The sequence below is a fragment of the Herpailurus yagouaroundi genome, unplaced genomic scaffold (genome assembly GCF_014898765.1).
Source record: "Herpailurus yagouaroundi ecotype Mexico unplaced genomic scaffold, PumYag 159, whole genome shotgun sequence".
NCBI lineage: Eukaryota > Metazoa > Chordata > Mammalia > Carnivora > Felidae > Herpailurus > Herpailurus yagouaroundi.
Window position 1 is genome coordinate 61399856 of NW_024412400.1, and position 12596 is coordinate 61412451.

At 39.1% G+C, this 12596-nt stretch overlaps 1 protein-coding gene across 3 annotated transcripts in view; it reads left to right on the forward strand.

Annotated features, from left to right (window-relative positions):
- The first annotated feature begins 3671 nt into the window (after positions 1-3671).
- LOC121033956 (uncharacterized) overlaps positions 3672-12596 on the forward strand; it is a 27779-nt gene continuing 18854 nt past the window's right edge. For all 3 annotated transcript variants that reach the window (XM_040480680.1, XM_040480681.1, XM_040480682.1), the window contains exons 1-2: positions 3672-3975; positions 11905-12046. In XM_040480680.1, coding sequence (XP_040336614.1) covers positions 3950-3975; positions 11905-12046 — 168 coding nt within the window. In that variant the 5' untranslated portion in view covers positions 3672-3949. The remainder of the gene's footprint in view (positions 3976-11904; positions 12047-12596) is intronic.

Consider the following 12596-nt stretch of genomic DNA (forward strand, 5'->3'; position numbering starts at 1 on the left):
AGGTATGGCCTGAAGCAGAAGATCAGTAAAGGGTCTCTTGTAATGATACTGTTAAGAAATGTGGGGTCTCTGGAGTGCCTGTGGCTCAGTCAGTTAAGTGTCCAATATCAGCTCAGGTCATGATCTCACAGTTCATGAGTTCGAGCCCTGCATCAGGCTCACTGCTGTCAGCATAGAACCTCCTTTGGATCCTCTGTCTCCCTCTCTCTGTGCCCCTCTCCCGCTCCTTCTCTTTCTCTCTCTCCAAATAAACGTTAAAAAAAAAGAAAGGAAATGTGGGGCCTCATGCCAGGCTAGTAGTTGTGGAATGGGTGAGCAGGAATCAGATTCTAGATATATTTTAAAGGTAGAGCTTACAGGATTTCTTCTGGGATTGGATGTGATGGTGGAGGAAAAGAGAATAGTTGAGGATGATTCCATGATTTTTTGGTGTGAATAAATTCAGGATATGAAAGGGACAGATATAAATAGGAGATCCAGAAGTTTATTTTTGGACTACTAAGATTGAGATGACTGTAAAATACCCCAGAGGAACTTCAAGTAGGCAGGTGAATATATGAGTTTGAGATTCAAGACAGAGAGGAGGGTCTAGGGTAAAGTTATATATTTTGGAGTCATTAGCATATAGATTGTTTTTAAAGCCATGAGACTGGATAAGATCATTAATGGAGTGAGTTAAGAGAGAAAGAAGTCTAAAGACTGAGCTCTGGGCATGAGGACGTCCAGAGACTGGGGGAAGGAGTAGAGAATAGCAAAAGAGATTATAAGTTACAAAGAAAATTGGTGGAGTGTGTGATCCTCAAAGCCAAATGAAGAATACTTCAGAAAAGAGAGAGAAACTCAGTGTTTCAAATGCAGTGGATGATCAAGGAAATGAGGACTAGGAGTTGGCTATTGAAGTTAGCTACTCGGAAGTCATTAGTGATGTTGCCAAATGTAGTTTCGGTGCAGCTGTGGCATGAAAACATGACTCAAATAAGCTCAAGAGAGGCCAGAAGGAGAACTGGAGGCAGCAAGCATAGCACTTTCAACACTTTGTCCCATGCTGTGATGGATGTAAAGCAATAGGATAGAAATTGATTGGAGAAGTGGACCAAAGAGCGTTTTGTTTTATTTGTTTTAAATGGAGAACATTATAGCGTGTTTATACCTTTGTGGGAATTATTCAGGAGAGAGGACAAATTAGTGATGTAGAAGAATGTCTGATCAATGGCCTTGAGTAGAGATGAAGGGATAGGACCTCGTCCATGAAAGAAGACAGAAGCACTGCTAAGTCATAACGTGGGAGAAAGCAGAAAAAATGGGCAGGTTAAGGTGAGTTGGTGGGTAAATGGATGATGGTACCCTCTGGAAATTCTTTTCTGATTTTTCCAGGGGGAATCAGAATGAGGTGGAGATCATGAGCTAGAAAAGAGAGGAGAAGGTATGAGAATCACCTGGGAGACTGAGGAGGAAAAAGCATCTGTGGATTCTTTTTTTTTTTTTAACGTTTATTTATTTTTGAGACAGAGAGAGACAGAGCATGAACGGGGGAGGGTCAGAGAGAGGGAGACACAGAATCTGAAACAGGCTGCAGGCTCTGAGCAGTTAGCACAGAGCCCGACGCGGGGCTCGAACTCACATACCACGAGATCGTGACCTGAGCCGAAGCTGGACGCTTAACCGACTGAGCCACCCAGGCGCCCCAAAGCATCTGTGGATTCTGACAAAGTCAGAAATGAACTGCTGGACTATTACACAGCTTTTGCCTGTGGCAGTGGAGCAACAGGTGAGTTGTTATGCTCTATAAAGCTAAAAAGATAAATTAAGACCACATGTGATTTATTTATCTTAATTAATTCGTTTTTGGGTAATATTGGTCTACAACATTTGGACTTGGGGAAATTCTGAGGAGGCTTCGAAAAGTCAACGGTATTTGGTCTCTATCCCCCTCATGGAAAAAAAAATGCAGAAGATTGAGGTGTAATATTTCAGATACTTGATAGCTTCTTAAAAACTATACTAACTTGGATAGAAACAAATTTCTGGATCTTTATCAAAATGTTAAATTAAACATTTTAACTTGGAAGGTTGTTATGTTAGGTTTGAGCCTAAAGCATTTTGGATGTAAAACTGAAGTTCTAACAGATACTTAATGTGGAGCAGAATATGTTTTCACTCTTTTGATATGAAACACATTCATAATATTACTGAAACATTTGCTGTCTATGAATGGCTTACCAATGCACGAAAAAAGGGAATAAAAAGGTGAACATGATGCTTTTTCCAAGATACGTCAAATATCTTGTTTTACTTTTTTTTGGAAAGTGTTACAAATTTTATTTTTGTGATTATTACTACTTGTATTTTAGTTAGCTAACATACAATGCCATCTTGGTTTCAGAAGTAAAATTCAGTAATTCACCACTCAGTGCTCGTCACAACAAGTACCCTCCTTAGTACCCATCACCCATCTAGCCCATCCCCACCCACCTCCTTCCATCAATGCTCAGGTTGTTCTCTATCATTAAGAATCTCTTGTGTTTTGGGGTGCCTGGGTGGCGCAGTCGGTTAAGCATCCGACTTCAGCCAGGTCACGATCTCGCGGTCCGTGAGTTCGAGCCCCGCGTCAGGCTCTGGGCTGATGGCTCAGAGCCTGGAGCCTGTTTCCGATTCTGTGACTCCCTCTCTCTCTGCCCCTCCCCCCTTCATGCTCTGTCTCTCTCTGTCCCAAAAATAAATAAACGTTGAAAAAAAAAAATTTAAAGAATCTCTTGTGTTTTGCCAAATGTCTTGTTTTCAAACAAGGTTGTAAATAAAATCATTTCCTTAATGTCTTGTTCTCTGAAGCAGGGAAGACTATGGAAGTGTTTACTGTGCTTTTGGCAAACGATAAGTTCTCAGCTCTCAGAAATGCAGCTAATATTTTTCTATTTTGGGAAAAGGAGACCCACCAGTTGCAGGTTTAGAGAACTTGTATTTTATCAGTGCATGCAGTTAAACATTCACAGTGCTATTGATACACACAGTACGTACTCTAAACAAACTTGTTGGACCAGGGCACCTGGGTGTCTCGGGTCGGGAAGTGTTGGCCTCAGTTTCGGCTCAGGTCATGATCTCACAGTTCTCACAGTTCACGATTTGGAGCCCCCGGTCAGGCTCTGCACTGACAGTGTGCAGCCTGCTTGGGATCCTCTCTCCTCCTCTCTCTCTGCCTTACCTCTGCTCACTCACTTTTTCTCTCCCTCTCTCCCTCCCTCTCTCTCTCTCTCTCTCTCTCTCTCTCAAAATAAATAATTTTTTAAAAACTTGTTGGACCAATAAAAGAATATACAATATAATATTCTCTGCTTTTTCTGTGAAAAGTTGTACACATTTGCTTTGAAATAAAAATCTATTATTCTTTCTCATGCTTAACAAGTCAGAATTCTCTGTCTTCAAAGTTTTATCTGAGCAGGTTTCAAGCAGGAGTTAGATAACTTCCCTTTTGCTCCTTTTGCTCCTTCTGAAACTACAGAAGAGAAGCAAGAAACCAAATACTGAGGGATATATTGCACAAGAACCACTTTGGCTAAACCCAAGCCCGATGCAAACAATTCAGGAAATAATGGAACGGAAGACCGCAAAGTTTTCAGGAATCTATGGTGGTTTGTTCCCTCTGCTGTCGTTTATGTTTCTGTAGTCAAGGTTCAGTTACACCGCAGTGTAGACAACTCCCTGGAAACAATGTTCACTGTTACCCTGCTCCAGCAGCACAAGAATTCCTTTGATGAGCTCTAAGAGATTGGTAACAATACCTCCTAAAAGGCCAGGTTGCTAGGTAACAGCTTGTGTCCTTGGTCGCAGTGAATACATGGAAGACCCCCCAAAGAGGCAGCAGGTTCTTGGTGGACAGCTCTCATATCCCCTCCCGGGAACACGATGAGAAAGGTCTTTGGAAAAATAGCTTTATGAAGGCCAGAGGAAATTTATGCACCAGCAAGGCATGTCGGAAAGGTAAGAAAAACGAAATGTTAAAAGTAACTTTAGTCGTTACTTGAGAGAAAACAAACATAGATAGTGTTACTGGATTACATTTCATTTAAAAATATAAAGTCACGCAACCTGTGTTACCGATGATAGTTGCTTTGAGAGAGAAGAAAACCCTACCACCGCCCTCTCTCCCAACGCTGATGCAGCTGGCTACAAATGCAATTTATTTGATCATTGTAACGGAGAGAGGTGGCCTTACTGTTTTAGGAATAGTATGTCTCTAGATACACTGGGCTCTTTGGGAGGGCCTGTGCGAATTTCCGTAGAAAGAGGAGAAAATAAAAAGGAAATAGCTATTAGCTGACATCTATTAGTTATTAGTTAATATCTATAAACTAATTAAATTTAAATGGAGAAAACAGAACTTTTACCAGCTCAATAGAGCCAAAGATCAGATTAAGAGGCCAAAACCCAATCCTTGTTACCTGACTCTTCTATTCTAAGATTCTAAATTTTTTTCTAAAGAGAGATTGAAAGCACGTGAGCAGGGGTGAGGGGCAGAGGGACAGAGAGAGAGAATCCCAAGCAGGCTCCACACTCCGTGCAGAGCCAATGTGAGGCTTAATCGCACAATTCTGGCATCATGACCTGAGCCAAAAACAAGAGTCAGACGCTCAACCGACTGAGCCACCCAGGCACCCCTCCTCACTTTTAAATTTCATAGCTGTTCCATAAATGTTTTCCAAACTATGCCAATTATTAGAAAATATACAATTACAGAGTTTTCAAGTTTCTTGAGCTTATTTGTCTTTCTATTGGTATGTAACTCGGCTCGCATCTTTCAAAAAGCGACATTTGCACCGTCAGTTTTCAGGATTATAAACACTGTGGTTTCATAGGAGTGTGTGAAATTTATTGATAGCTTCTGTTTACTGCCTGTAGCTGAGAGAGGAATCTTGCTTAGGTGCAGGGTTTAGAGACTGAAGCAGCTCCCTTACCAAAGCTCTGCTTTTGTTAGCAAGCCATGTATATTTCAAACAGTGCCTCGGTGTTGCTGGTTTTTGTGTTAAAACTGTCATAATTTGGAGAAATGGGCACATGAAGTAATAGTTTTTAAATGGGTAAGAAGTTCTGTGAGAAATTATACACTTTATGTTTCCCAACATGCTAACAACCTTTAATACACAATACCAGAGGAGATTTATTTGTGAGCCTGCCATGAAATGGTATTTATGACCAATATTATTATCTTTAAATGAGTAAATATGTACAGAATTATTTTAGAGACAGTGTAAAAAGTGATGAAGTGATGCCCAGCCTACAAGTTAAACTTTAATCTTTAAATTTTGAAGGAAGGAGGAAGCAAGGGAGGAAGGAAGGAAGGGAGGGAGAGAGGGAGGAATGATGATGGGAGGGACAGAGGCAAGAAAAAGTGTTTACTTAGTGCTAGTATTCATTCAATCACATTTCTGCACATCACAAAACAAGAGACTTATTCATAGTACCTTCCTCTTATACAGTCAGTTTCATTTGGGATTTTACAGTTTTATCCCTGTTCACAAGATCTACTTCAATCACTTATTAACCTGTAGTGTTTATATTCTTCTTCTCTCTTGTAGTGTTGTAGGTGGTTGAATTTTCTGCTACAACGCCATATAGAGTAGTAAAACATTCTTCAAGCATTGAAAACCTTCTAAGTGGAAGTTACATATGTGGTTACAATAAAGTTCTAACAATTTCTAAACATCCTCTCATAGAGGAAACATCGTGGTATTGCAATCTCTCTTCATTGCTTCTGGCGTTGAAATATATCTATGCTTCTATAAATGTCGGAACCCACTACTGTTTTTTGAAGTTTACAAGATTTCCCTCTGGAGAAGTTGGATAGATGTCTGTCCTTTTACTTTTGTTGTACCTTAATTTGGGGGCCTATTTGTGCTTATAAGAATGTTCACAGGGCTGAAGAACAGGATGAAAATGCATCCTGTAAAGAAATTCAAACTTTAGGGGCGCCTGGGTGGCTCAGTAGGTTAAGTGTCCAACTCTTGATTTTGGCTCAGATCATGATCTCATGGTTGTGAGCTCCTGCTTCGGGCTCTGCACTGAGTGTGGGGCCTGCTTAATATTCTCTCCCTCCCTCTCCCTTTACCCCTCCCCGCTTGAGCTCGTGTCTGCACTCTCAAGAAAAAAAAAAAAGAATAAAAAATGCAAAATGTAAAGAATACAAGTTCACATAAAATTTAAATCTGTCTCATTCAGAACAAGAAAAATGACAACTCTAGTTGTGCTTTTCTCAAGATATATTGTTACGTGGTTTTAGAATCAACAATCTAAGTAATTTAAGATATATCTGTTAAAATCTCAGGTTGTGGGTACTGACATACTTTGGGGATATCTGTAAAACACATAGTTTTTTGGAACAATACTCAAAGGGAAAAAAATATGGCACCCAAAATATGCTACTTTGGCATAATGATTACTTTGAATGAAGTTAGTTAGGAAACAGCCAGTACAAGAAAGTCACTCTGATCCTCCTCTGTCTCCCTGAAAGCAGGAAATAAAAATCTCCCATGTGAGGGACCCTCCCTGCACCAAGAGGGTAGAAGGCATTGTTATCACCAGAGAGAGGACTGTGTAAACAAATATTTACTACCCCAAGCCCAAACTTCTTTGACTTGTCAATTCTTCAAAAATTTATTATTTCTGCGGCACCTGGCTGGCTCAGTCAGTACGGCACACAACTTTTAATCTCAGGGTTATGAGTTCAAGTCCCATGTTGGGTGTGGGGCCTACAAAAAAAAAAATAGTTCTTAGTCTGGAAGAAATTTGGTCACGTTTTTGAGTCTCATATCTTCATGGGCTCCCCTATGTATGAAATTGAATCTTTCTCTCCTGTTAATCTATCTTATGTCAAATTTAACGATTAGACCAGCCAAAGAACCTAGAGTGGAAGAAGGAAAATGTTTTCCACCCCTACATTTTATTGGTATATTATTATTTACTCAATTAATGGGTTTAGTTTTAGCAACTTCATTTAAAGCCATCAGAAATTTAAAAACCTGTATACCTAATTTGCCATTTTGGAAACAAACACACTATAGCATCAGATTTCTTCCTGATTTTATAAGAACTCCATTTAGAGTATTTCTGTTATCTCATTACCATCTCTACTATACAGAGATGCACAATCACTGTCATATTACAAATGAATAAAATACAGGCACAGACAGCACAGGGAGTCTGGATTAAAAAAAAAAGAAAATAAAAATAAAGGTCAAGGAAATAAGAAAGGCTAGAATAATATCTCCTTTCATCCAAAATTAATGCTCCAAAGTCCATGGAAGTTTTCTTCCAGGCCTTAGTTCAGAAGTGCCTGGTTTTAGCAAGATCCCACAAGATTTGAGAACCTAACAATACTTTTGGGAGAGACGGAGGGAGGTTGAGGATTTGGGAAAAGTGACCTTGGCTAACTGAGAAATAAGACTGAGCTTCCTTCCTTCCTTCCTAAACACAAAGTTCTCATGATGCGGCAGTGAATATAAATGGGATGTTTAGAAATTGAGTCATATAAACACAATTTTGACAACCCTAGGTGTCTAAAAGGAGTCCCCTGGCCTTTTGTATGATGGGTGCCCAACAATACCTCTTTCAACCCAGGAGCTCAGCTTCTCCTCAGAAATTAGGCCATCCGCCATTTCCCCCTTCACTCGCCTTACATAGTCACCAACTTGACATTTTAATTAAACAGATAGCACCCGCTGCAGCTGACAATTTATGAGGCTTATAAATTCGTGACTGAAAAAGGACGTCGCAATCTTCTGACGAAAGGTGCTCATGAGTTGATAAGTTACGTTATTGTTGCCTTCTATCCAGCACCCTCAGCTCACCTGATTCCTTCTTGTTAGCCATTCTACACTTTTTAAAACTAAGAATAGATGGCCAATTCAGATAATGCCACCTATTTTAAAGACACTATAAATCACTGCTGACAAATGCTGTATACTTTTAGCCATGGCACCTTCTCCATGGCAGCTTTATATTGGAGCATTAACAAAATTAATTGCTCTTTCATAAGGGCTGAGATTTGTAATTTATGATAACTGTTTGTTCACTGCAGGCAGAAAGATTAAAAATGAGTAAACCAATATACCAGCTAAACTGCATGTGTCTGGTTTTATTTTCTTTTGTGGAGGGGGAATAGGAGAGGGTTTTAAAAACAGCTTGATGTTATCTGGAATGGTGTTCTCATGGGTTCTGCTACTCAAGGCTTAACTTTTGTTTTCAGTAAATAATAGCTGCTCAGATTTACATGTCCTATTAACTAGCGCTATTATTTATATGTAGTTAGGCGGAGCGATCCGAATAAGAAAATCAGTATTAATGGTTTTCCTTCATAACAGTTGCACCCTCATGATGATACAGCTTTACAGTTATTTAAAGAATCGCAGTGGCTTATGTAAAGCTAATCTGAATCATCGTGGTAAGAACACTTGATCATTTCTTAATGTGCCTTGGGCAAATTACACCACCTCTCTGTGCCTCAGTGTCCTCGTCTATAAACGATAATGTTCATTGTGTTATAATAATACAAACAAAATAATCATGTTGATCACTTTATTTGGTAACTGTGATGCTTACATGAGTTAATCCATGTAGAGCCCTCAGTACAGTGCCCAGCACATAGCAAGTGCTTAATAAATGTTAACTATAAAACTATTATATTGTAATAGTCGTAGTCGTCATCATAGCAGTGATGTTACAAAACAAACAAAAACCACTATCGGTCAGAGTCTACATTGTCTTCTGAATATTAAACATAAGGAGCTGACCATTAGAGATGCTAAGTGCCTTGGCTAAAGTATCTGTTCCTCAGATTCCTAGGACTTACAGGTCTTGCAGCTTTGACTTCAGCGATGTACACATTACAGATGGGGTGCGTGGGTGGCTCAGTCAGTTAAGCCACTGATTTGGGCTCAGGTCAAGATCGCACAGTTTGTGAGTTCTGGCCCCACGTCCGAATCTACGCCTGTGGAGCCTAACTGCGATTCCCGCTGTCTCTCTCTCTCTCTCTGCTCCTTCTATGCTCTCTCTCAACATAAGTAAGTAAACTGGGGCACCTGGGTGGCTCAGTCGGTTAAGCGTCCAACTTCAACTCAGGTCACGATCTCGTGGTCCATGAGTTCAAGTCCCACATCGGCTTCTGTGCTGACAGCTCAGAGCCTGGAGCCTGCTTCAGATTCTGTGTCTCCCTCTCTCTCTGCCCCTTCCCCGTTCATGCTCTGTCTGTCTCTGTCTCAAAAATAAATAAACGTTAAAAAAAATTAAAAAAAAAAACCCATAAGTAAACTTAAAAAAGTTGCAGATGAAGTAGAAGTTAGAAACATAACCTAAAAGGTGCCTCATTTCTTTTCTTTTTTAAACCAAAGATTCAGAAGTTATCTTACTGCTGAGATTTCTCCCAAAAAATCAGACCAAAGAAAAATTTTATTTGAAATTGAAGACAGAAGTAACAGAACAAAGATTTTGAGAGTGCCCCTCTGGTTTCTACCACAAGATTCCAGCACACCACTCTTCAGACACTGCCCCCTGGTGTGGGTCCAGAGAGCAATGAGAATGTGACAGATAGAAACTAGACTTTGGAGCCTCAGAAAAAATTTCACATGAATAACAATCAGACTGGTCATCTATTGGTTAGAATCTTCTCAGATAACCTGAAAGAGACAGAGACAGAGACAGAGACAGAGAGACAGACAGAGAGAGTTTAGGGATGTTAGCAGCCTATTTATTTGTGTTACCAAGCTTTAATTAACTTCTATTATTAATAAATGTCTAGTAGTAATCAGGATAATGGCATAAAGAGAACTTCTACTTTAAATCCCCAAGTCATCTAATGTAAACTAAGATGATGAGATGATTTTGAGTTATTTTTAAACTGAATCTCACATTGAAATGATTGTACTTAATCTGTAGCATTATACAAGATAAATACAGTAAAACCCGGTCAAGTGGCTCTCTCTTGTCAGATCTTTTAATTATGTGACTTTCTTTTTTTCCCCTGTGACTTCTTTGGAGAGATTGGATAAGGAAACTATGACCACTTCTCATACGTTAGATTAAAAACAAGAGAGAAGAAGACCTCCAGATTTTTTATTCACACTGTGTAACCATCAATGGAGTTTAGAGTAACACAACAATCACTGACGAAAGATTCAGCCACGTTCATTATCCTAGTTTCCTAACTTCATTGTGGCAGAAAATAGCTAGAATATTTTATTAAAAACAAATGAACCAAAAAAGTCAGCTAAACTTTCATCCTGTTCATCCCAATATGTTATTCCCTTTTCTCCCAGTGCTTTCCCCAATTGGTGACCAGAACTCCAGTTGTCAATCACAGGATTTACCCGCCTCAGGAATAATAAATTTCACACAATTTGCTGTCTTTCTTCTAGTGTTTGTTAACTTGTTTCAATGGCAAGGCACACTTTGCGAATTACAAGAAACAATATCCAAACTATTAATGAATTGCTCAAGTGGGAAAGACATGAGAGACATACATTTTCTGACTTTTTCACATAATTAAGATAAAATTCTTGATTTGTTATTTAGGTGCAGATGGAGGAATAATTTTCTCTTTGATAATAGGGTATGGTTTTTCAAAATGTGTATTTATTTTTGGGAGAGAGAGACAGAGAGACAGAGAGACAGAGGGAGAGAACATGAGCAGGGGGGGAAGAGAGAGAGGGAGACACAGAACCCAAAGCAGGCTCCAGGCTCTGAACTGTCAGCACAGAGCCAACACAGGGCTCGAATTCGTCACCTGCGAGATCATGACCTGAGCCAAAGTCAGACGCCCAACCGACCCAGCCACCCAGGCGCCCCCAGTTGTTTTATTTTTAATGACACAGCAATGCTATTTGTGGAACATGATGTAGTGGCTATCCTCTTCTAGTATACCAGCTCAGCTAATACATGGAAAATAAAAGACATATTAAATTGTACTTTACGAAGGCAACCTCATATACAAGAGATGTGTAGTTTCTTGTAAGCAAAATTGCTACCGAGGCATAATTGTGCCATAAAATATCGAGGGTTGTCTCTTAAGATTCTTGGAGCCTGAAAAATGATCTATCAAGAGTAAAAAAGAGGTCAGAAAGAAAGAGAGATATGTATAGTTTTACTTAACATTAAAAAGCATATTTAGATATTATTTTAAAATTGTCTTAAAATAATGTACAGCGCCAATTACAGAAAGAGAAACTTGCAACTATTCCTGAAGAGATAGGGAAAAGTGTAAGAAAAACAATGAATAATGAACCGGAGAATTACTCTAGGAGAGCAGAAAGGGTGTTTTATATCTCAGGGGTATAAAAATGGGGATACAGAGAGCACTGGGCTGTTGTTAAGCAAAATGGTCGAGTAATATTTCAAAGTGAGTAAAACTGATTAAAGAACCTGAATTTTTTATTTGTTTGCCACCAATTTGTAGAAGTATAAGGGGTTTGGGGAAATTTCAGGGAAAATATAAGCCAGATTAATGGGGAAACCAAGAGAAAGTTTAAGGATGCCTGCTTGTACAAGTCTGCCCCGGTAGCTCTATTAGGAATGATGTCTTACTATGAGGGCTGACCTCCTCATTCAGATCTTGAAAGGATGTATGTGCTTTTCTCTGTACCATTAGATTTACTTTTCTAAGACATACAGTCTAGGCAGACCCTCTTATCTTTGGGGAGAATTTGCCTCAAGTGACTATTAGCCATAAGAAATGTGCTTAGGACTATGACAAGACGTCAAAGTCCCTCTGAGATCTAGATAAATTTCTAGGGTATCATTTATCCTCTCAATGGAAAGGTTGGTGCTTATAATTTGTTGCTATGGCTGCTATATACAAAGAAATTTACATTTAAAGATTTTAAAAGAGGTACACAAACACTTTAAGCATTGTCTTTGGCTCAGCTCCTCAGGTCGAAACACAAGCAGTCAGATTTGTGCATCTGATTCATCGTATTGCTCCAATCTGAGTGAGTCATACACTCGGTCAGCTCTGTCAAGGAACAGAAGGTTTCATCCACATTCAGATTCTGGAATATCATCCCTGGTAAATACTTTTCATTTGCTCTTTACCTAATGCGAAGTTCATAAAATGTACTTTATCTTGCATTGAACTTTTAAAATTTAAACCCAAGTTAGTTAACATATAGTGTAATAATGGTTTCAGGAGTAGAATTTGGTGATTCATCACTTACATATAATACCCAGTGCTCATTCAACAAGTGCCCTCCTTAATGTCCATCACCCATTTAGCCCATGCCCCCACCCCACACCGCTCCAGCAACCCTCAGTTTGTTCTCTGTATTCAAGAGTCTCTTATGGTTTGTCTCCCTGTTCTTATATTATTTTTACTTCCCTTCCCTTATGTTCATCTGTTTGTATCTTAAATTCACATATGTGTGAAGTCACGTGATACTTGTCTTTCTCTGACTGACTTATTTCACTTAGCATAATACACCCAAGTTCTATCCACGTTGTTGCAAATGGCAAGATTTCATTCTTTTTGCTTGCCAAATAATATTCCACTGTGTGTGTGTGTCTGTGTGTGTGTATACATATATATATATATATATATATATATATATATATATATATAT